General features: G+C 61.1%; 2 protein-coding genes across 6 annotated transcripts; one reads left to right on the forward strand and one right to left on the reverse strand.

Annotated features, from left to right (window-relative positions):
• Positions 1-1,582: 1,582 nt before the first annotated feature.
• On the forward strand, positions 1,583-18,683 carry PGAP2 (post-GPI attachment to proteins 2). Of its 5 annotated transcripts, none has more exons than XM_010576692.1 (6): positions 1,583-1,762; positions 1,857-2,031; positions 3,684-3,936; positions 7,036-7,142; positions 16,242-16,350; positions 16,632-18,683. In XM_010576692.1, exons 2-6 carry the CDS (start codon positions 1,867-1,869, stop codon positions 16,760-16,762), a joined length of 765 nt encoding a protein of 254 aa, XP_010574994.1. In that variant the 5' UTR covers positions 1,583-1,762; positions 1,857-1,866; the 3' UTR covers positions 16,763-18,683. The 5 variants fall into 5 exon arrangements, with proteins under 5 accessions (XP_010574994.1, XP_010574996.1, XP_010574991.1 ...); XM_010576694.1 differs by having other exon boundaries at positions 7,036-7,130; XM_010576689.1 differs by lacking the exon at positions 1,583-1,762 and having other exon boundaries at positions 1,785-2,031.
• Positions 18,684-21,105: 2,422 nt separating this feature from the next.
• On the reverse strand, positions 21,106-22,072 carry RHOG (ras homolog family member G). Its single transcript, XM_010576688.1, has one exon. It carries the CDS (start codon positions 22,036-22,038, stop codon positions 21,463-21,465), a length of 576 nt encoding a protein of 191 aa, XP_010574990.1. The 5' UTR covers positions 22,039-22,072; the 3' UTR covers positions 21,106-21,462.
• Positions 22,073-23,460: the final 1,388 nt, after the last annotated feature.

Below are 23,460 nucleotides of genomic sequence, written 5' to 3' on the forward strand. Positions count from 1 at the left end.
GGTCTCTGGGGGCTGGGGTGTGCCGAGGGGGGTGTCTCTACGGGGTGGGGGGTGCCGGGCAGGCTCGGGGCTGTTCAGCGTGTGACACAAAAGATTTGCTTTTTTTATTTGCCCCCTTTGGGCAAAGAGAGGGGTGGGGGGGCTAAGCGGGGTCTCCCTTTTTGGGGATAACAGGGTCACCGTGTGTCGTCGTCCCCGTGTCCCCCCCACCGCGAGGCTGTCCCCCACGGACACCCCCCTGCCTCGGACATCCCCATGACACGCTGCGCGGTGTGCGTGTGTCCCCTCAAGGGGGGCGCAGGGTGCGAGGGTCCCCGTCCCCCCAACCTGGGCCTTGCTCTGCAGGAAGCACGGCTGCCTCTGACAGCTCTGCCCTTCAGGGGTGTCCCCTTGGGGTGGGGGTCGCTGCGGGGGGGGGGGAGCATCCTGGAGAGGCGAGCCTGGGCTGGCCATGGGATCCCGTTCCCCCCAGTCCGGCTTGCTGCAGTCCTGACCCTAAAGGGCTCCAGCAGAGCCACAGTAGAGCTTCCCTTTTGCTTTGCTTTTATCTTGTAAATAAACCCACTCCCCCCAACTCGCAGCAGCCTGTAAAGCAGCGGCAGAGCCCAGGCGAGGGGGCTGAGCTGTGTTTTCCATAGCCCTTGGCTGCTGAGGTGGGCGCAGCGCTTGCAGGGATGGTCCCTGGTGCTGGAGGGGGGGCTTATGGTGCTGGAAGAGGGGGTGGATGCGCTGCCTTGGGGCAGCTGCCCAGACTCCTGTCCTCGCTGGTAACTGGCTTCTGAGGGATTGTCTATAAATCGGATTTGTTCTGGAGCCCGCACGGTGTCTTGAGGAGAGGCAGGGATCCCGAACTGCTCGCTTGGAGCAGAATGTCGCAGCCCCTCGTTTGGGCTGCTCGGTGGCCCTTGTCCCCAGGCAGAGGGGAGCCTGCTGGGACAGGAGAGGTTGGGGCCTGCCGTGGAGGGAGGAGAGCTCGAAGGAAGACGCATGTGGTGATCGAGACTGATTTAATGTGGCTCTGACCCCGTCGGTCTGAGGGCAGCTGGGCTGCGGCCAAGGGTGCGTGGGAATGTTAAAGGATGAACAGCCGTGGCCGAGGGCAAGAGAGCAGCCAGCGAGTGTTGGGACTGAGCTGATGGAGAGCCCTGAGCCAGAGGCAGGCTGCGAGCTTGATAAACTGCTTGTCCCAACTTGCCCGACCTGATGAACCATGGCTTTATTGTTGTGCAAGGTGCAGGGCTTGCAAGATCCTGATCCTGCAGCCAGAGTCTTGCTTGTAAAGGTGCTGAGCGCTCGGCTGGAACGGTGCTGGATGTGGGGCCGCGGCGCAGTGGCAGCGGAGTGAGGACGGTGCCATGGGTGGTTGGGGACGTGGTGGAAGAGCTACAGCTCGCGGCAGCATTGGCAGGCAGCACCCAGTGCCCTCGCTATGTCAGCGCTGTCCTGTGCGGCAGCTCTGAGCTTAGCCCGGGAACGGTCTGGATAGACATACCCCGCCGAAAAAAGCTCACATGCCTTTCCAGCCAAATCGGTCTTGCTGTCTGCAGCACAGCGCGGGATGTCCCGCTGCCCTCATGTCCTGCTGCCCACACATCCCGCTGCCCGCTCCTTCCTGGCCACTGCTCTGGCCCTGCTCCCTGTTGTACAGGAGTCTCAGGCTTTCTGCGTCTCCAGAACAGTGCTTTCGGCTGCCTGTCCTTGATGCCTGCACTAGGGCTGTGCTGCTGTCAAACAGGGGTGTGAGAGGCCATCTCTGCCAGCTGTATGCGTGCATCCCTGCCCAGGGCTGTTTGGAGCTGGACCTTGCAGGACTACAGAGAATCCCCATCAAACATTGCTTGTTTGTTTGTCTTCAGGTCCATCAAGATGTTACAGGTACCGCTGCCCCTGGATCGAGATGGGATCCTCTTCCGGCTCCGTTTTACCACACTGGCCGTTGGCACTGTGTTTTGCCCACTCTTTGGTTTCCTTTTCTGTGTGATCTGGTCTCTGCTGTTCCATTTCCAGGAGACGACAGCAACCCATTGCGGGGTAAGCGACTCTCTTCAGCAGAATGTTCTTCAAGTTTGTGGCTGCTTGGCTGGGGCAGCTGGTGGGGTGGCAGGGGTCCTCTCTTCTTCCAGGCTTTCCCACCAAAAGTGTTACAGGATCTTGAACAAACTGCTTTATTTTAATGTACTTGTGATGCCTGGGGACTACCAACTGAGGTTTCAGCTTTTTAAAAGCAACCTAGGGAAGTACAGACTGGTCAAGCTGATGTCTGTACTAGGCACGTTGGTGATGATTATGGTAAGGAATAAAACTAGTAAAGCTACAGATAAATATACTGTCTTGTGGAAGAGTTAGCCCCGTTTTAATAAAAGGAATTGCTGCCCCTCATATCTGCTGGAGTTCTTCAGAGGAGTCACAGGCACATGCCTGGGGAGCTGGGGTTGAGAAGGACCGCCTGGATTTCCTAAAGGGATGGGATCAGGTTCCTCCCCAGGGCTTTCAAGCAGCCATGGCACAAGCACGGATAAGCAGCTGGTTACAAGCTGAGAACAGGGCAGGAGTCATTCTCACACCAGCAGGAGATGACCCCAGGGCTTTATGGGGTCTGTGTTGTTCCTCATGCCTGTACGCAGTGGAGTGACACAGGCTGATAGCTATGCTGAGATCCTGGAGCAGGGAGGGTGAGGCAGGCTGCTGAGGGGGGTGGTGGAGCAACAAAACACCAGGGTGGTTTGATTTGGAGAGATAAGTAATGTGCACACCCAGCCTGTGATTCTGTCCCCTCCTCACCACTTAGGTGTATGGGGCAGGGCAGCAAGGGCGGTGTCACGCAGCTCCTGTTCCTGGGGTGGTGAAGCGAGGGCTCTTCAGCTGCACACAGGAAGAAACTCTGGGCTGAGAGTGGGGAGAGGCAAGACAGAGACCTCTGAGGTTGTGGCTGACCTGGAGACGGTAGGCAGGGATCCACTGCTCGCCCTCTGCCAGTATGAGAAGTAGGGGATGTTGTATGGAGGTGGCAGGTTCTGCTTGAGGAACCAGCTCCTTCTTGGATGCCTTGAGAGTAGCTGATCTGGGGAACGCCTCTACAGGATGCTGGGGATGCACTGTTCTGCGTGGGCTTCAGGGGAGACTGAGCAGGATCATGGAAGAGTGGATTACCTGGTGCATAGAAATCGTGGCTGGCTTGGGAAGTCCCTGAGCTGTGAAATTCTGGAGGTTGGGAGTTTATTCTGGGGCTGTATTGATGGTGTTCCTGCTTTTGTGTTCCTCCCTGAACATTGTCTTTGCCTGCTCTTGCTATCAGTTTTCTCTGTTAGAGTTGGCCTAACAAAACTGTGCACCCTTCTCTCCTCTCTCCCCAAACCTGGGGGCACAGAAGACATGGGGGACTGTGACTGAGTAAAGGGAAGGAATAAAAGTCAAAGGTATAAAGCTTAAGAAACCTGAGCGGGACCATGAGCAGGGCACCCCAGCACCTGGGGACTGTCCCGGCAGGGCTGAGGGCTGCGTGGTCCTTGGGGATGAACCAGGGTTGCTGCCACATTATGTTCCTCGGCTTTTGAAATAGCATTAAACTTATTTAGGGGAAAAAAAAACCCAAACCCCTAGTTTTAGAGTCTTGGAGGGCTACAGATACAACAATATGACACACTCCTGACGCCTCTCCCCATGAGCCGCTGTTTCTCTTCCAGGTCCCTAACTACCTCCCCTCCATCAGCGCCGCTATCGGAGGCGAGACTCCCCAGCGTTACGTCTGGCGCCTCTGCATCGGCCTCCACTCGGCTCCCCGCTTCCTGGTGGCAGTCGCTTACTGGAAACACTACCAGAGCTGCCACTGCTCGCACCCTCGCTACCTGCGCTTGTGCCACTTCAACCTGCTGCTCAACCTGCTTGAAAACTTCTCCCTCCTTATTCTGACGTACGTGTCCTCATCTGAAAACTATGGTAGGTGTCTCCTCCCATGCTCTGTGCTGACCGTTGTGCTGGTGGTCTAGCTCATGGCTGCCGAGGCTTTGCAGAGTTCTGCTTCATGCCAGTGTTTTGGAAGTATTGGAGGGGAAAAAACTTAAAAAAAAAAACCAAAAAACTATTTAAATTAGTATTTATAGAGCAAAGTTATGTGCAAATAGCCGTGTTCTTCCCAAAATTCTTGGTTGCTGATAACTGGCTGAAACCGTAGGCTGCATTTTTGTATCAAGACTAGGATCAGACTTTAGTGCTTTGTTCCCACTTGTGTGCCGAGGCCATGCTTAATGTGTCTCACCTCAGCTGAGCAAAGGCAGGTTAGTGCTTGTCCCTGCTATCCGCTCTGTCTCCACTGCTGAGCTTTGGCTTTGGCTCTGAGCTGGCTTCCAGCCCACGCTCTGTTCCAGCTGCATTTTAAATACCCTCCCACAAAACTGTCTGGGTAGAATTTCTTGTGTTGACCTGAAAACAAAATCAGACTTTTTTTAGGTTAAATCAGTGTGTGCAGAATACAATCAATGTAGGCTGGGAAATGTCCTTCTCCCACATGGTCTCATCTGAAATGGATTTAAGTGCCAGTGATGATATCCAGACACTGTTTAATCCTAAAATCTGGAGAAGGCACTGGGGATTGACTTGGCAGGACTCAAATCCACAAGCCAGCAAGGTGGTGCTGTTGCAGCGGAAACAAACCCAGTTCTGGGACTTCTCAGCAGGATTGTCGTGTGTTGGCTGTTCCTGCACACAGTTTGAGGGTGATGATGACGGATATTGTATCCGGCTGTGGGAACACACTGGAGGATGTAGTCACAAAGTCTCGCAAAGAGACGCCAGGCCAGAGCTCCAAGAACAGAGGGTTTGGAGAGGTGCTGGTGAGGGGAGGTTGACAGAATAGAGTTTGTCTCCTTGCAGCAAAGGAGGTGAGATAGGGAGGTGGGAACGCGGCTGATACTGTACTGAGAGTATCTTCCTACTCACAATGGGTGAGGAAAACAAGCTCTCGAAAGGCAGATGTGGTGGGGATCAGGAAGCCTTGTAACTGCTTAAAGCAGCAAACTGGAAACAGGCTATGGCCACCAGAGCCCTCCAAGAAGGCTGGGAACATGCCTGTGGGGTTGATGGGTCCAGCCCCAGTGCAGAGGACCAGGTGGATGATGTCTGAAGCTCCCTCCACCCCACTGCTGCCATCGGAGCAAGGTTTCACATTCAAAGCGCAGAGCAGAGCAGTGCAGGCGCTGTCCTGATTCTCTGTCAAAGCAGGTCTTTGGAGACATTGCATCTTGCGTGCCAAAACGACAGGCTATCCAGGAAAAACAGCTAACAAGTGCATGAGCCCCAACACCCTTCGGGCTGGTGAGACAGCTGACAGCTCTCTGCTCATGCTGCTTATTTTCCTACTCACAGATGCTTCTGTCTTTCACAGTGCAGTGGTTATTGCCTTTCTGCTCACCTGGTCATCGCTCGGGAGCCATGCCCAGAGCAGTCTGTGCTGGGGTCTGTCACAGGCACACTGGCTGTCCGTCTGATGAAGCTTCCCCCGCTTTGGGTGCTCACTGGCTTCCACTGGGCCTTCACCAGTAAGGCTGCTGGCTTCAGGGCTGCGGTGTCATGAACGGAGTCCAAGGACCTCCCCAGCCTTTAGGGTGAGGATGGAGATCCGTCGTGGAGCCCAGTGACCTGGAATGGCTGGACATGAACCTCCAGCTGATGGAGGTCTGTGGTCTAGGGGATGTTCCTGTCCAGCTCACCTTCCTTGTCTCCTGCTGGCACTCCCTGTCCCCTGCGGTGAGGCATCGCGTTGCCACCCTGCCTGCCTCTGCCAGTGTCCCCAGCTGCCCCCACCACAGCAGGGGATTGCAGACTGACCTGACGGCAAGGCTTCTCAAACGTGTCAGGGCTGGGAGCACACCCTAAGAAATTTAGATGCTCTTTTGGGGTTTGGATACCTCAGAGCACATCATCACCCGAATGGCTCTGACTGCCTTGTGCATAGCTTTGTGAGGAGGGGACTGAAATGTGGCTGAGTGGCTGGGCAAAAGCCGCACTGAGAGCTGAGGCTAACCCAGTTATCTCAGATCCTTATTACAGACTGATCTCAGGTTTGTGGGGAAAGTTTCAGACCTTAGCTGCCGTGTTGAGATGAGAATGGGCTCAGGTTAATCGTCTCTGCAGGACACGGCTCACGTCTTCACCTGTAATAGCTGCCTTTACCATTGCTCCTCATGTGGTTTCCCTTCCCCTGGAGTCGAGAGGGGAAGCAGGGAAGATCATTTCTTATGTTCAGGTGGTTGGGAATTCAGCCTATGGTTCAGTTCCTGGAGAAGAGGCTGGGAAACTCTTACACAGAAACACTCATCTGAAAATAACTTACCTGAAGTTGCATGGGCTTTGTGTGTGGCTTTGGGGTTTCGTGGGCTGCTCTGGCTTAGTGTTGCTCCAGCTGCACTTCCAGCCTGACCCTAAATCTGGGCTAGTTCAGTGACGCACGAGGCAGCCTTGGTGCTGGTGATGAGGCTGATGGCAACTGTTAATTGGCAGTCAGATAATGCAGGAGGCCAGAAGGTGGCCCTTTCTAGATCGTGGACTGGCTCACTCTGCAACTCCCCCCCACCCTGTGCCTCAGTTTCCCCATGCCTAGAACAATAGTGGTGATGCTGATCTGCTCTCAAGGGTGCCTGAGGTTTACAGCTGTGTGAAGCAATGGAGACTCTCAGACTGGGTGCCAGAGCACATAAACACCCTCCTGGCACCTTTGGGATAAGTCTTCCTGCAACTCGAATCCCCCTCCAGCCCCAGACTTACAGGGGGCAGGGAGGCATGCGCAAGCAGCTTTGTTATTAAATCCCCCTTCCCCTTCTCTGCGAGGGGTGCGGAGCCGTGCTGTGCCTGTCTCCTGCAAAGACCCTGGGTCCCCGGACTGCTGCTCATGCTGGGGGCACAGCATCTGCTGGGTGCTGGGACTCCTAGCAGGACCACATCCTGCAGAAAGCAGTCTTTCACCCTCCCAAAGCCTGTCCCACGTTCCCCTTGTGCTCTTGGCTCAGATTTAACAGGAAACCTGTTGTTTTGTTGATTCAGCAATCCATGAAAATGCCTTCATCGTCTTTATCACGTCGGCTCTGGGCCACATGCTTCTGACGTGCATCCTCTGGAGAATGACTAAGAAACACACAGTAAGTCCCGAGGTACAGAAACTTTACTTTCTTCTCTCCGTGCAGTGCTGGGTGCTGGGGAGGGGGCTCTCGGCTGGCGGTGGAGGGCTTCAGCTGTCGCTCACTTGTGAAATAACCGTAACTGGGTGCTAAAGGAGTTAACACCAGCAGGTGAAACTGGGAAACATGGTCACCAAAATTCATGGTTTACCAAAACAAGGTGGGGAGGAATCTTTTAATTTCCTATTTTCTGGTTTTCACTTAGAGCTGACATTTGAAAACTGCCCCACTACTGTCCCCGTGGTTCAGGTTTGCTGACCCCTTCTTCTTGCCTGAGGATGTCTGTTTCTGAGCGGAAACTGGCTTCTCTGTGCTGGGGAACAGGGAACCTGCTGGTCCTGCAAGCTGGGAACAGCTGCCAGCAGTGGGCAGCAGATGTTGTGTTATCCCTTTCCTCCAGAAATCGGTGCACTGAGCAGGCTGGCTGTGGGTCTTCTCCTCTGTGAGGGGGCCAGTGGGCTCGGGGACTTGCTGGTCGTGCGGCAGGTCAGGCAGAGGATCCAGCCAGGGGCTTCTGGCTCCATTGCCTGGATGCAGCTTTGGTGCCGTGCTGGTTTGTGGCATGAGTGCTGGACCGTGGGCACCGGCAGAGCCGCAGGCAGGCAGGGCAGGACATTCAGCTTTGAAACTCCGTATGTGACAGCTCCTTCTGCGCATGTGTGCCTCTTGTATGCTCAGCTTTGTCTGGGTCTCTGGGCTCCCTGGACCTCTCTGTCCTTTTCTCCTCAGTGATGTGTCTTGCTCAGCTGATCCCCAGTCCAACCCTCACCATCCACAGTACTAAATGGGGAAGGGTCCCCAGGGCTCCCTGGACTGCATTGCCTCAGGAAGGTGATTGCTTTGCAAAGCAGAGACCTTTAGGGGAAACTGTCGGAGGTGTGTGCCCTTATCCTGGGGTCAGAAAGCTGGCGAGGACTGGGAGCAAGCGTCTCTGAAGGGATTGTGTACAGGGATACAGGGCAGGATGGGTGCTGTCCTCAGGGTCTGCTCAGGTGAGCTGACTGCTTACGGAGCAGGGTGGGTGCTGTGTGTGGGATCTGCTCAGACACACTGCCCATGTATGAGCAGGATGAGCGCTGTGCGTGGGGTCTGCTCAGACAGTTACAGAGAGTGCCTTGCTAAGGTTCCTGCCCCATCATGGCTGTTTATCATCCCTTTCCGGCAATTCACCGAGCCCATCCCCTTGCTGGCTTATTTCAGAGACTTGGAAAAGAAGCTTCTAGCAGTTGTTTGGCTGCAAGATTCCCTATGAAAGGGACTTTTGGAGATCCTGGGGTTCCCCTCTTGCTGGGAAGTGGTCTGTTGTCTCTGGTGATATGGGGATAACGAGAGCTCAGCAGTCACTCCTTGGTGGCTTTCCCATGGAATCCTTTATTTATTTCATCTTTTTTGGCTTGTCTTGTTTTTTGGCAAGAAATCCGAGCCCCTGCATCCCTTCCCCCAGCACTGCACCTCAGACAACATCTCCCCAAGCAGCAGTCACCCCTGGGGAGCGCCTGTCTGCAGGTGATGCACCTTTGCAGACTGTAGCATTGCAGCAAGCCCATGAGTTTTGGTTGCAGTGTGTTAGCAGCAGCGCTAGTCCTGCTGTCAGCTCGTGGGAAGCAAAAAAGCAGATGCTGGCTGTGAGCTGGGCATGGTGGCCGTTCGCGGGGCTGAGCTCTGAGCCTGCATGCCCCGATGGTGATGGGTGCACATAGCTGTGTGTAGCAGGGGCTGTGGGCAGAGAGCTCTGGTGTAATGCATCCCTGATCTGTCACAGCATCAGAGCCAGAGGATCGGATCAGGGAGGTGAGCAGCCTGCCTCTAAATGTCTGGCTTTTCTCTGCCGGTAATTCAGGTGGGTTTCTCCCAAGTTCATGTTAGGGAACACTGTGAGCAAAGTCCTGCCGGCATTTTGACCCGGTGTGCCCTGCTGCCATCTGCCTGCAGGTCGCCCTTCTCTGCCAGGTCACCTGCTGGGGCTGGTTCATTACCTGCTCCCGAGGAGCTGAGGAAAGCAGGTGGGAGGTGCTGGCATGGCTGTCCAGAGCCCATCCTGTGTGTCTGCCTGTCCACAGCTGGTCTGTGAAGCTGCTGCAGGATGGGGGCTCTGCTGGGGGAGCAGCCCATGCCCACAAAGCCTATGGGCTCGGTGTCACTGGATGCTGTCACCTGGGCTCTCGTGCACCCGCTGGAGCAGCCTGTGCATCTGCTCCGGTGCTGCTGGGTGGCTTGTTTTGGGCACGGGGCGAGAGGCACAGCAAACCCGTCCCCTGTCCTGCAGGACTCACTTGGGCTGGGGGCTGCTTACTCTCTCCCTGATGCTGCAGGGCTCAAGCTGTGCTGGAGCACTCCTGCATCCTGGTGTATGTGCCCAAGCCCAGCAAAGGAGCATTTGCCCCCTCTGAGGACGTGTCGACCGTGGCACATCCCTGGGTGGAAGTGCAGGGGGGCACAGTGATGCCCTGGCTGAACATGCCACCCCCCAGCACAGTGCCACCACCTGGCACAGCTTCCTCCTCCCATCTTGGAAAGGCCCTGCTGATGGAGGGGAGCTGCCTGCAGGGTTGCATGGTGTCCCCCCACGGAGAGAGGACCCCTTTGGGGCCAGCCCTGACCTGGAGCCAGGGTTTGTCCCCCTTCCTGGGAGCGTGGCGTCCCCTGCACCGGCTCCCTGTGGGGCCACGTGTCGGCAGATGGAGCTGTCGCCCGGGGAGCGAGGGAGGCAGGCGAGTTCCTCTGGAAAGGAAAGCGCTGCAGGCTGGTGGCACAGCCGTCAGATTGGAAGTGTCTGGACAAAGCGGGCCAAGGGCTTGGCACGCCGCCGGGCACGTGGCCGCGGGTGGCATCCTTTGATAAGTGGGCGCTCGCCCTTATCGTCGCTCTGCAGATCTGCTTTGTCGCTCCATCAGTGTCCCATGATGTGTGAGTTGGGCTCCCATTGTGAATCACTCCCACGGGACCACGGCTCCTCCAGGCCGGGCAGGGTCTCCCCGGGCTTATCCTGCTATTTGAGTTCCTCGAGCTCCATGTCAGCTTTTCAGGGCTGGTGGCAGCAGGGCTCAGCTCTTGCAACACCGGCGGCTTGCTTGGCTCGGCAAGGGAGGGGCAGCAAGGCCGCGGCGAGCGCGGTGCTGCCGACGCCACATCCTCCTCGCCCTGAGCCGAGCAGCCGACGGGAACTGCCAGCCTCAGCAGGAGCAGGGAGAAGTTGGGCAGTTGCTGAGCTGGCCAGGCTGGAGGCTTGCCGGGCTGTTTTAGGGCAGGGCACAAGTGATCTCTTCTTGCGGGTCACGGCGTCTCGGGGCTGGGTTCTGGCTCCGTTCGTGTCGGTTGTGGGGGCTTTTTGTTCACCTTTGGTACCCCAGGCCCTGGAGCCGGTGGTGGCAGGAGGGGATGGGTGCGGGGGATGACTCTGGTCCCATGGTGTCCCATCCTTCCCTCTTCAGCTGAGGGAGCAGAGGAAACCACCGAGGGTCCCCAGGGGAGGTTCAGGTTCTCCGGGGCCAAACCTGGGGACATCTCCAGGGCAAACTCCATGTGAGGAGCTGGAAGGCTGGACCCAGCCTTCCTCTTGCTCCATCTGGAGGAGGGAGCAGGGGGTCTGTGCGCAGCCCTTCTCAGGCCCTGTGTCTTGCACTGCTTTTTAGCACTGTCGGAGGGGGAGAAGCTCCCCAGGTTTGCCGGAGTTTCTGTGTGTGAGTGACAGGAATTGGTCTTGCAAAAGCCTCGCATTCATCGGGGCTCGTGTTGCAACTGCCTTTCTGCAAGGGCAGGAAGGTGCTGAGGAACTTGTTTGTAATGGGGAAGTACAGATGGTTTCCAGTTGCAAGGTGGCAAATAGTGAGAGAAAGGAAAATAAAACTGCGGAAGGGAAGAAAAAGCAGGCTGAGAGGAGGAGGGGAAGGTGCAAAGCGGAGAAGAGAGCTCAGGGGAAAAAGGGAAATGGAGCCAGCTGCGGACTAATCATAGCGGACTACAGGTAGCGCATCCAGCCCTTGATGCTTGGCCATGGCTGGCGTGGCATCGCCCTCCCTGGCTGGCATCTCTGCAGTCATTCTCTGCTCCTGGCCAGCTATGTGCCCTTTAAAACCCTCCTTCCACAGCTGGCTCTGCCACAGCAAAGATGATGAGCAGTGCAGCAGAGCAGAGCAGTTTCACTTCTTGTTTGCAAACATATTTCCCCCCTGCCCCAGCGGCTGGTGTCACTAGTGGCTGCGTTTTGGCCGGGAGACGCTCATGCACCCTCACGGTGGCCACCGGGCCGGCTGCTTCAGGCCCATCACCGGAGCTGGGTCCCGCTGTGCCACTGGCACCAGGACTCTTCCCCACAGCAGCCCAGGCTGCCATCAGCCTGTTCCGCAGGGCGTGCAGGCTGAGCCCGGACCCAGGCTGGCAGCTTCTGGAAAGCATCTCATGCAGCAAGTGTGAAGGTAGAGGTGCTGCTCAGCTGCAAACCCTGGCTACGTGAGCATGGAGGGGCTGACTGGTGCCTGGCTGGCAGGCGCCCTGCTCGCTCTGCTGCCGCTCCTGTCCCGCTCGGCGCTGGTTAAGCCATTTCTGCTTGTGCTGCCTGAGCAGGACAGCTGAGCTGAGTTTCCAGCTGCTGCTGGAGCCGTGCAGAGGGTACCACAAAGGCGGTCGGTGAACACGTGTGGTTTCAGCCCAACTCCTCGGTAACACCATCGCCTAGCCAGCAGTCTAGTGACAGCAGCCCATGGGGGTGGTGGTGGTAGGTCACACAAGCCCTCTATAAATATCCCAGCACTGAGCCCTCAGTACCAGGGCAGTTTGTCTTCGGGTTCACCACAGAGGAGCCAGAAATGCTAGAGGAGGAGCTGGGACCAGTGTGCAGCACAAAGCCTTGAGGGTGCTGCTTGTCCCCCAGGAATGGACAGCTCCAGGAGCAGAGCCGGTGCTTGGGAGGTCCCAGGAGAGCGTAGCTGTTGCGTTTTGAATTAATGTCACTTTGCCATTGCATTCCCTGTCCCCATCAGCAACTGGGGTGTGAATTCTGCGGAGTCCATCGTCTTCCTCTCCAGAGGCAGTGGAAGAAGTAGGAATCTCTGTGCCTCCTTGCTGGTGTTTCCTACCTGCCTGCTCACAGCAGCCATCCTCCAGCCCTTGGAGCTGTGTTTGCAGGGCTGGGGGCTTCCCCGGGATGCGCAAAGGAGACGGTGGATGCCTTCTGCAGGCTTGGAGCCGCATAGGGCAGTGTCCCGGGCTGGGGCTGCAGGGCTAGCCCTGCTGGGCTGGGTTGGTGCAGCTGGTCTCTTCTCCTCTCCCGCATTGTCTGGCCTCCGGCTCCTGACTCACCTTCGTGTGCACGGGGAATGTGCCTCAGCTCAAAGCCTGCAAGCTGCTGGACTAAATATAATTTGTCTGTGGTTTTCTGGGCCAGACACACATCCAGCTATGGAGGGCTGGGTCAGAGCGAGGGGCTGCGTGAAACCGGAGTGGCTTGCAAGGAACACCGGGTGCCCCGGTCTGTCTTGGCAGGAGGAAGTTGCGAAGACAGGGTTAGCAGCTGAGTGTTGCCAGCTGCAGCTGCGCCAGCCCAGCAGCCCCAGCAAGAGCCTGGGGAGAGCCTGAAACTGGCTGAGCTTGGAGCACCCCATCCATTGGTGGCCGATGCCTGCTGCCTGTGCCAGGCATGGGAGTGCCCCGGCAGCATCCCTCTGCCCCGGCTCTGCAGGGGAGCAGGTGCTGTACTGCACCATGCTGGCTTAAGCTTAGGGTCAGGTTTAGGCTTAGGGTCAGGGTCAAGCTTGGGTTAGGGTCAGGGTTCTTCCCTCTAGCAGAAGGAGGGGTGCACCTCTCTCCCTCTGGGTTTGCCGGGCTGTAAAACCATCTTCACCACCTCAGTGTGTGTCCTGAGCATTTTGTGGTCACTCGTCCCGCGTCCTTGGGATTTTCTTATCCCTCTCTTTCATCACAGGGAGCTGGAGCGTGGAGGCTTCAGCCTTCTGCCAGGTTGCTTAGAGCTGCCATCTCCCCTCCAGGGCACTAACCTGAGGGTCTCCTGCCCCTGTGCTGCCCCTTGTCCTGCTGCAGGACCCCGAGGATATCCCCATAGGAGCAGCCACCCCAGGCTCACGCTGTTGGCACCCTGACCCTGTGCCTCTGGGGCCTCCTGGGTGGAGAGGTGCCCTCTCTGCTCATCCTCTGCTTCTCCCTGGAGGGCAAGTCCCTGGGCTGGGCCCAGCCTGACCAGGGATTATAGAGGTGAGTGGATAATTAGGTGTTAATCCCTAATGCCAGGGCACGTCCAGCTCAGCCCAGTGCCCCAGGGGATTACACCTGCTTGCCACAGGGGTCGGGAGCTGGCACATGTCGTGACAGATGCCCATGATGCCGAATAGAGGTTTCTCAGCAGCCGCTGGCTTGAAACCTGGCACCATTCGCTGCTCCTCAGGGAAGGTCCCTGCAGCCCAGGCAGGACAGCTGGATGCAATAGGAAGGAGCATGGGGACTGTGGGGGAGATGTGGGAGCTGGAGCATTACCCCCTGCCCTGGTGCAGGAGGAGGCAGGAACCGGCATGCCTGCACTTCAGGCAGTGTGGCGGGAGCTTTGGTAGTTGCTGGTGCCCAATGGAGATGAGCTGCCTGTCTGCTCACCAGCATGGACTATGCCTGCTGCTCTGCTCATGGCTCGGGCAGCGCTGGTTGCTGTCACCGCTTCCTGTGGCCCTGGCTTTGCTGGTGGTCCCTCACCTGTGGCCCCTCAGCCTTTGGCCGCCAGGAATCTGGGGGTGCCTTAAATCCACCGCAAGCAGCAGCCTCCTGCAAGGTGTGGATTCGGGGGCCGTGCAACGTGATGCGGTGAGGCGCTGCGGGATACAGTGCAGCGGCGTGGTGCAGCACGGCGCGGTTCAGAGCTGTACGGTGCCGCGCAGCACACCACGCTGCAGTGCCGTATGATGCAGTGCCACGTCCCAGGGTGCAGCCCCATGCAATGCAGCGCAGCACGGCGTGGCGCCGTATGAGACGGCGCGGTGCTGCGCAGGGGAGCGCAGCGGGGAGCTGCCGCTCACCTTGCTACGACGAGCGGGACTCTGCCGCCGCTTCGTAGCACAACCGTTTCCGCTGCCGTGGGACCTGGATGAAAACAAGGCTGTTTTGTGACCCGCTTTTCCGGTGTGAAACTTTACATAACGCCTCAGCCCCGGCCGCTCATTGTTATTTAACTCCCGGGTTGGCACCGCTGCTCACCCCACCCCGCGCCGCTGGCCCCGCACCCTCACGGCTGAGCACCGGCCGCCTCCTCTTTCCCGGTGGGCAGGTGGACAGGGGCTGCAGGCAGGGCTGCCTGCTCCTGCCTGCGGGAAGCCCTGCTCCGGAGAGTCCCGGGGGCCTCTAGGAGAGGGACCCTTGTCAGCCCCAGTGGGAAAGGACCTGCCTGGGCCCTGCGGGGCGGAGGCGGCATCTGCGTTGGCCCCACGTCCCCAGATGGCGAAGGCGACCGTGAGGCTGTGCTTCCTCTCTGGGTTTTCCTCCCTGCTGTGACCCGTTTGTGCTCGTAGGGTGGCTGGCTGAGCCTGCCGGCACGCTTTCCGGGGGGTAATGGAAAGTGTGATGGGGCAATTTAAATTTTCCTTATTCTCAGCAGTCCCTGAAAATGGAGTTTTTGTCTCACGTGAAACATCAGACGAGGGGGAAATTCCCCACCCACCCAGAAATGGGAATAACAGCCCGTGTCTGGGCCATCTGTGGCATCCGCGGTCCCCTTGTATGGGGCCAGCCCCCTTTTTTCCAGCCCCCCTGCCCCAGGGCTCCTCGTGTTGGCCACCCTGTGCTGGGATGGAGATGCTGGGGTCTCCCCTGTGCCCTCCTTGGTGTCTGCCTGTGGTTTGGGGTTCCTCTGCCATGGGGGCTCCCTGCTCACCCCAGGGCTTTAGGTTTCTTTATCCATGATGCTCAGCCTGATGGGAGAAAGAGAGGAAGGGGGCTGGAGCTGGTACCCACTGCAGCCCCATGGCTCCCGGAGGGGACCACTGCACCCGCAGCCTCCAGCTTCGGGGGGTGCTGGGCAGCCTGTGGATGGGACACTGGGTTGGGGGAACCCATTGTAGGGGAGGGGGCTGGCCCCCTGGGCTGCCCCCTTTGCTGGGGGGGGGATGGACTCTGCTAGCACAGAAGGAGCAAGCCATGCGTTGCTGGGGGCGTGGGGGGCTGCTGGCAGCAGTCTTCTGCTCTGCTCCCACCCGTTGCACTGTTGGAGGTGGTGCTGGGGGACAGGATGGGGCCCCCCTGGTGCCACGGCGGCTTGTGCAACGTCTCCAGCATGGCGCCTGCCCCAGCTGCTGCCCCTTCATGTGGTTTCCTCCTCCCTGGTGCAGTTGCGAGCAAGGGGGTGCAGCGCCGGCTGCCGCCGCCTGCACACGCCGGTGAATTCCCTGTGCCGGGGTGGTTGGGCAGCACTCGGGGGAGCTAGGGCCACCTGCAGCCGCCCTGTCCACAGCCGGAGGATCTACCATCTGGTAGAGCCGTTGGCCCATCTTCAGAGAGCTGCGAGGGCCCCGTGTGCCATGCGTATCCCAGCACCACCACGGGTGGCCGGGTGGTCCTCCTGCTGGAGTTGCCCACGTTCACCGGGGGCCGCGTGGCTTGTTGGTGTCAGACTGTGCCGGAGGCCCCCATCGCCCCTTACTTGGCTGCAGCAGCAAGTCCCCAGGGGAAGAGCCGGGTAGGATGTGTTGGCATACTGCAGCCTCCCATGGCAGCTTGCTCTCAGGGCTGCTGGGAGCCCGGGCAGCAGCTCGGTTTATCTCCGCGTAGCTGTGATCCCCCCGCATGCCCCCAGGTCGCAGCCCAGCCAAAGCAGCCGATGCGGTCCTTACCTGGATGGCTGTGCCCAAGGAGGCAGCGTGCAAGGGGCTCCTGGTACCTGCCTGTGTCCCCAGGGCTGCGGTGGGGCCAGGGCAGAGCTTCCCTGGGGACAGGGGTGGCTGCTCTGGCACCTCCAGCATCTGCAGGGGCAAGGGCTGAGCCGCTCGTGGCCTCTGCAGGTCCCTGCCGTGCCAGGAGAGAGGGATGGGGCAGGCACCGGGGACCTGCCGGGGCTGTGACCCAACTCTTGGCCTCTTCCAGGAGCGCAAGTCGTACAAGTGGAAGCAGCTGTTCTTCTTCTTCACCTTCATCACGTTTGCATTTGCCGTGTGCGTCTACTTCCACCACAACTGGTACTGCAGCCCTGGAGGTAAGGGGGCTGGGGCAGGGCTGTGGTTCCCCCATGGGTTGGCTGTGTATGGGGAAGGGGCTGGGGTGACACCTTGCCTGCCAAATCCTGGACGGAGACAAAGACAGCTCCCTCGCAAGGGACGGTGCCTGGCTGCCCTTCTCCTCCCACCTGGGTTCAAGCAGGGGATGAGCCCCCTGCTGCGTGCCCTGCTGCCCTGGAGGGGTGCCCCAGGAGATCCCCCAGCTCCCAGGGCAGACCTGGCTGCAGGTTCCCCTCACCTGCTGTGTTTCCTCTGGCAGTGTACACCATCTTCGCCTTCCTGGAGTACCTGGTTGTCCTCTCCAACATGGCCTTCCACATGACTGCCTTCTGGGACTTTGGCAACAAGGAGCTGGTGGTGAGCTCGCTGCTGGAGGACAAGCATTTCTAGCCGGCCTGGTGCCACAGCCGGCCGTGTGCTGGCTGTGATGCCAGTGCCAGGTGGGGGCTGCTGATCCCCTGGGGGAGGCAGAGAACTTCTTCCCTCTCCTGCTGCCCCCAGGGCCGGGGCTGGAGCGTTTGCTGTGGAGCTGCTGCAAGGATCATCCCGGGGTCCTGGACCCCACAAGTGTCTGTGCGTGGTCCCTGGCTGTGCCTGGAGCTCTCTTACAGGGTAGCTGGGGGCTCTTGCTGAGGACCCTCGAGGCCAGTACCCCCTGCCCTAGCTCCCTGCTGCCTACCGGGATGGGCAGGAGGACAGAGGAGAGGGGCAGGTACCTGCTGACTGTTTCTTTGGAGGATGTTCCGGACAGAGCAGGATTCTGCTCCCAGCATCAGGGCATGGGGGCGAGTCTTGCCCTGCCCCTGCTTTGCGTGGGTGATCTCATGGTTCCTCCTCCAGGCTGGGGGTCCTTGGCCAAGGTCCTCAAAAAGGGCTGGTGGCCTTTTTGGCCTCGAAGCTTAAGGCAGCCTCAGGAGAAGGAGCACTTTCTGCCCCTGCATCTCTCTGGTTGCACTCCCAAAACGGAGCAGCCTGCAGCCTTGTCTTCTCAGAAAGCCTTTGCTGCAGGGCTGGGGCTGGGGCAGAGCTGGGCCCATGCTGCGGTGCTTGGGGCTGGGTCCAGGCTCTTCCTGAGCCTGGGGTCAGCATGGGAGCCGTGGCTGGGGGCTGGCGCCGGGCACTGCTCTCCCATCCGGGGCTGGGGCAGGGTCCCAGCTCATCCACGCCTGTGTCGCTGAGAGGGGAGCGTCTTCGAATGTACCAGCCTGTGCACAGACTGTACAGGAGAAAGGCATGAGGGCACGAGTGCAGGGGTGCATGGGGCACAGCAGATGCTGAGAGCATCTACGCTCTCCTGCTCTGCCTTTCCCAGAAGCCCCCTCCAGCAAGCAAAGGGTGCTCGCAGGGATGCTGGGCTCTGGTTCAAGCCCAGTTTGGGGAGGAAGGGCGAGTGGACTGGTGCTGGAGGTCCTCGCTCTGACATCCGCACGGCTTCCCCTGTGCTGTAGGGCTTCAGCTGGGAACTGTTGGGGTCCAGTGGTGCTGCTGCTGCCCCGGGAGGAGGGTGCTGATGGTGACCCCCCATCTGCGGGCTCTGGCTGCCAGGGCACAGGGGGCTGACATGGCGGTGGTGCCGTCTGGGTGGGAGCTGGGATCTGGCAGCATCCCCAGGCTCCTCTGCTTTTCCCCGTGCACAGCCGGGCTGGGCAGCACTGGTGGAAGGGGGCTGCTGCTGCTCTGGCTCACGGGGGCCATGGCTATGACCCAAGAGGGCTTGGCCACATCCTGCACAGGGAGGGACCGGGAAGCTGGTGCTGTGCTTGGAGAGGTAGCACAGGGCTCGCTCCTAGAGGCTCTCTGGAAAAGGAATGGGCAGCGATTGCAGGCAGGGGGAGAGGGCTGAGCCTGTCGGCACCAGGAGCCTTCTGGAATTTGGCGAGCTCTGTGCTTGCCAGGGCTCACCCTGCACTACGCTTGGCCATGAAGGACCAACGGGGTTCCTGCAACCGCCCTTCATGTGAATGCAGCCACCACCAACGGTCCCCTGGGATGTCCCCATGCTCTGTCCCTGCGCTCCCGGGGCTTGGGCAGAGCCTTCTCCAGCAGGAGCTGCGGCACCCTGGCTGGTGGCCCTGGCTGAGCTGGGGCCAGGCTGGCCTTCGAGCGGGTCCTGCCTTGTGCGTGTCCATCCGTGAGTGTCCCCACCGCACCATGCCGGGTTCCATCCATCTCCCCTACCTGCATGCCTGTGGTGTGCTGCCCGCCGCCAGCGTCTGCGCCTTGGTTTTGAGGTTGAAATAAAGCACTGAGTATTTTTGTGAGCTCTTGGCAAACTCTATGCCGCTTCCACACAGCCCGGCCAGTGCACGGCCAGTGGGTCCCGACCCTTCCTGGGACCCCAGGTCAGGGTGGGGTCTGGGCTGGGGTGCAGGACATGGATCACTGGGGTGTGGGACATGGACCCTGGGTGCTGGGAGAGGCTGGGAGCCGACCAGAGAACCGGGCTGGAGGCACAGTGCTCCCGGGCTGAGTCCACCCCACAGCTGACAGCTCTGCTCCCCACCCAGCCCCGGGGGCCGCTGAGTTGGCTGCGGGGGCCAGCGGCCAGTGCAACCCTGGGGGAGCGGAACCCGGGGCCAGGAGGGCTGGGGCGGACGCAGCTGGTGTATGGGGCACGGTGCTGGGTCTGAGCAGGGGGCAGGGGAGCTGCCTCGGGCCTCGGTTTCCCTCTGCCCTGTGCTGGGGGCTCCTGCCGGGGTGGTGGGGCCATGGCGGGGCCCTGACCTCATTGCAGCTGGGAGGAGAACAGCCATGAGCTCATCCCGCCGCTCCGGGGCCAGGGCAGGGCTGCATCCCGCTGCCTCTCTCGGCATCCCACCCCGGGGTCCCCGCCTCGTCCCAGCACCCACTCCTCTGCCATATATCCCACCGGGGTGGCACCTCGCCCCCCACGGGGGCTGCAGCCCCTGCCTGCACCCTGCCGGTCCTGAGGATGGGGGTCTGTGTTGGTTGCCCTGGAGACCTCCGGCCAGCTCCTGTCCCGGGCACAGGGACATCCCTGCTGTGGCACCTCGGGTGTACCGAGGGTGCCCCTGACAGTGCAGGGCATCCCGGCGAGGGAGGGGGGCCCCCAGCTCTACCCTGTGCAGCCCCACACTGTGGCACCCATGGCTCTGCCGTCCACCCTGCCCGTGGGAGCTTGTGGGGTGGCACAGCCCCTTGGGTGCCGGTGACCCCACCTGCAGCTCTGGCCCCAAAGGAGGGACCCCCCCCCCAGAACAGCCCCCTCCGGACAATAGTAGCAATGAAGGTCAGCTCTTGCTGCTGTGGTGGGAGCAGGATACAACCCTCACGCGACCATGCAGTGGGAGCAGGACATGGCCATGGGGATCCCCCTCGGAGGGAGCAGGATTCGGTGCAGCAGGGACCTGCAAGCCCACCGGCATGCAGCCCCCCGGGGACGAGCCGGGGCCATGCCAGTGTGTGTCGCAGTTTCCCAGGCTGGGGGCCCGGGGGGGGCCACGCTTTACGCCGGCCCCCAGGAGGCCGTGGGACAGGGACGGGGATGGGATGTGGCCAGAGCCACCCTGCCTCGCGGCACGGTCGCCCACGCCGGCTCCCTGGCTTTGGCCGGGAAATGGCAGCAGGGAACAAAGGCGGCTTGTGGCGGGTGCCGGGTCTCTGCCCTTCCTGCAGGAAGGACCCGGGGCCAGGCAAGGGGCCCAGGAGCGCGGCAGCAGGGGCCCTGCCAGGCCTCGCCGGATCCGGCCGCCGGCCAGCACGTGCCGGCAGCCCGCTGGGGCTGGCAAGCGGGTGGCGAGCGTGGCCGAGCAGCCGGGGCTGCTGCCGGTCCCTCGCTGCCGCCATCATCAGCCTCGGCACTCGGCTGCGGGACCCGAGGTCCCCCAGGACACCCCAGCCCCCAGGCACGGGGACGCGGGGATCTGGCCTCTGCCTGCAGCTCCAGAGCGGGGCAGGACAGGGCAGAGCCGGAGCTGGGGGGGCTGGAGGGCTCCCAGGGAGAGAACCTCGCTCCTGCAGCCTCCTGCGCCCACCCCTGCGATGTCCCCATGCGCAGCCTCTGCGGTGTCCCCATTCCTATCCCTTGCAATGTCCCCAAGCCTGAGTTCAGCGCCGGCCCCGAGTAGTCATGGGGGTAGCTGGGGGTCGGGGCTGGCCGTGGCAGGGGCACCCCGAGCTTCCCCTGGCCAGAGAACCCCGGCAGGCAGCGGCATTGCTGTGAATGCCCTCAGCTTGGCCCTGGCAGGGCAAGGGGTCCCAGCCCAGCTTGGGGTGGGGGCACCCACGTCCCCCCCGGGGTGTCCCTGTGCTTGGGGAAGGCAGGCGCGCGCGGGAGAGCACAGGAGACGGGGAGCCTGGGCAGGTCTCTTTATTTCAGGAGAAGCAACTCGGGGAGCAGCTGGTTACAGGCAAGTCCCACTGCCCCGTGGAGCCCCGGCACCCCATGGTGCAGGAACGCTCTCCTCCGGCAGAGCCCATCGGCAGCTCCGACTGCTCTCACCAGGGCTGGACTTCCCCGGTGCTGGCCCCGGAGAGCCGGCGATGCTGTGCCGGGCTGGGCTCACCCCAAACACCGGCCCAGGATACCCCCGGCACAGCCGCCGGGACCCCGCAGCAGGATGGGGCCATTCCAGTGCCGGGGCAGCAGGATGCTCAGAGGTGACTGCGCGCCAGGGCTGGCACAGAGGGGCTGAGGACCTACCCTTGTGCCCCCCCCCGCAGCCCCGCAGGTGCAGGGGATGGGGGTGGTGGGTCCCCATAGGGTGCTCAGGGCAGGAGGGAGGTTCGGCCACCCTGAGCATCCCCTTCTCAGGAAATGTTGGTCTGTGCTGGGACCAGAGAGGTGTCACCCAAAAGCGAACGCTGACAGCCAGGGCTGGGGTGGGGGTCCTGCAGGGCTGGGGGAGCCCCGCAGCCCCCTGGGGCAGACAGCCAGTTAGTGCAAACAAGGTCTATATTATTAAAGCTGGTGGCTTTGGGCTGGCGGCCTCGGTCCCACCATCCCTGGGGGGGCAGCGAGGCTCAGGGAGGCACCGGGGTGGGCAGGGGGTTTTGGTGGTGCCAGGCAGTGTCTTGGGGGGCAGCAGGGCAGGGGCAGGATCGTCTCTCGCTGGTCGCCAGCAGCCCCATCACAAAAGGACGCAGGGCTTCTTGGGCTTGGCCGGGACAGGGTTGAGCACGGCCCTCACCGCCTCGGTGAAGACATCCTTGATGCCCTCCTGGTTGAGCGCCGAGCACTCCAGGTACTTGACGGCGCGGATCTGCTTGGAGAGGCTGATGCCTTGCTGGGTGGTGATGGGCGCCTGGTTCTGCTCTTTGAGCCGCTTCATGGTCTCAGGGTTGTTTCTCAGATCCTTCTTGGTGCCGACGAGGAGGATGGGCACGCTGGGGCAGTGGTGGCACACCTCTGGGTACCACTTGTGCTTGACGTTCTCGTAGGAGGGCGGGCTGGCGATGGAGAAGCAGATGATGAAGACGTTGGTCTGGGGGTAGGAAAGCGTCCGGAGGCGGTCATACTCCTCCTGGCCGGCCGTGTCCCACAGGTTTAAGTTAATAGTCCTGCCATCCACCGTGTTCTGGGCGCTGTAGTTGTCGAAGACGGTGGGGATGTACTCCTTGGGGAAGGCATTGGTGGTGTAGCAGATGAGCAGGCAGGTCTTCCCCACCGCCCCGTCGCCCACCACCACGCACTTGATGCTCTGCATCCCCGCGGCTCAGCGTCCTTCACGTCCCCCTTCAGCAGCCTGTGGGAAAGGGAGAGGGTCAGGGGAGGGGGACATGCTGGGGCTGGGGTCACCATGGTCCCCCTGCTCGGACACCCGAGGCTGGAGGGTGCAGAGGGGCAGGTCACACTCGGTTCACCCTCCATCCCACAGTCCGGGTGAGCTTCCCGGCCAGCCGCATCCCCCCATGCAGCCCCCGCGGTCCGCAGCAGCCCAGAGACCCCCTGACGGGAAACCGCACCCCCTGATCCAGGACAAAAGTGTGTGCCACTGTGGCTGGCATGCACGGGGACAGCATCGTCCCCAGGACGGTGCTGCCAGGACAGCCAGACTGCTGCAGCACCCTGTGCCATGCCACACTGTGCTGTGCCATGCCACACTGTGCCGTGCTTCCGTCCCGGTAGGAGATGGAGGGCAGCAGGGCACACAGCCAGGGGCGGATTTGGGCTGTGGGAGTGTGTGGGCTGCTGCCATGTGCCCCAGCCCTGGCGCCTGGTGCCACACACGCCAAGTGGTGCTGGCCCCGGCGGGGCAGAGGCCGGGCTGGTGCCACGGCCAGGCCGGAGAGCGGCCGCTGGCGCAGCCCCTCGGGGCTGACGTCTGCTCCGGCAGCTGTGTTTATCCCCGAGCCCAGCGCGTTTCCCTGTTTGCCTTCCTCAGGTTCCCTCTGCAATTGCCATTAAGGGCCACATCCTGCTCCCCTTCCTGCAGCAGGCTGGAGCCGGGCGCTGCCGAGCCCAGCCCAGCCGAGGCACGGGGGCACCTCACAGTGCTGGGGCGAGAGGTTGCCCACCCGTGGGGCCGGGCTGAGGCCGGCATCTCCTTTCCCCGCCGGGATCCGGGATTTATCCCGTTGGGAGGGTTATCTCGGCCGGGGCAGCGGCTCATGTGCCGGCAGCGGAGGTGCCGGGGCGGAGGAGCTGGGGATGCCGCATCGGCGCAGAGCCCCGGGCTGGGGACTGGGGACATGACCCTCTTCCCCAGAGCCCTCCGGGGCTGTGGGGCTCTGGGGAAGGGTGAAGGGGCGGTGGCCCCCCCTCGAGCCGGACCCTTCCCCTTCCCCCTCGGATGGGGAAGTCGCTCTTCCTCTTCCCGCCCTGACACTCGGCTTCCTGCCTGCAGCGGGACCTGGTGCGACGTGACCCCCGCCCTGCCTGGCTCCCTGCCTGCACCGCTGCACCCCCGGTACAGGCAGGACAAGCCGAGGGGGGGGCGGCCGGAACGCCGCTGAAGCCACTGCCTCAGTTTCCCCACTGCAAAAGTGCTTCCACGGCGGACAGTCGGGGGGGGGAATCCCTGTGTCTTCAGCTTGTGAACGGGGGGGCCACAGCACCGGGGCCGTTGCAGGCAGCCCCCCTCTATCCCCCCCCCCCCACCGCAGGCCGCGCCCCCCCCCCGCAGGCA

This window comes from Haliaeetus leucocephalus, unplaced genomic scaffold (assembly GCF_000737465.1).
Source record: "Haliaeetus leucocephalus isolate CR32 unplaced genomic scaffold, Haliaeetus_leucocephalus-4.0 Scaffold536, whole genome shotgun sequence".
In the NCBI taxonomy this organism is placed as follows: domain Eukaryota; kingdom Metazoa; phylum Chordata; class Aves; order Accipitriformes; family Accipitridae; genus Haliaeetus; species Haliaeetus leucocephalus.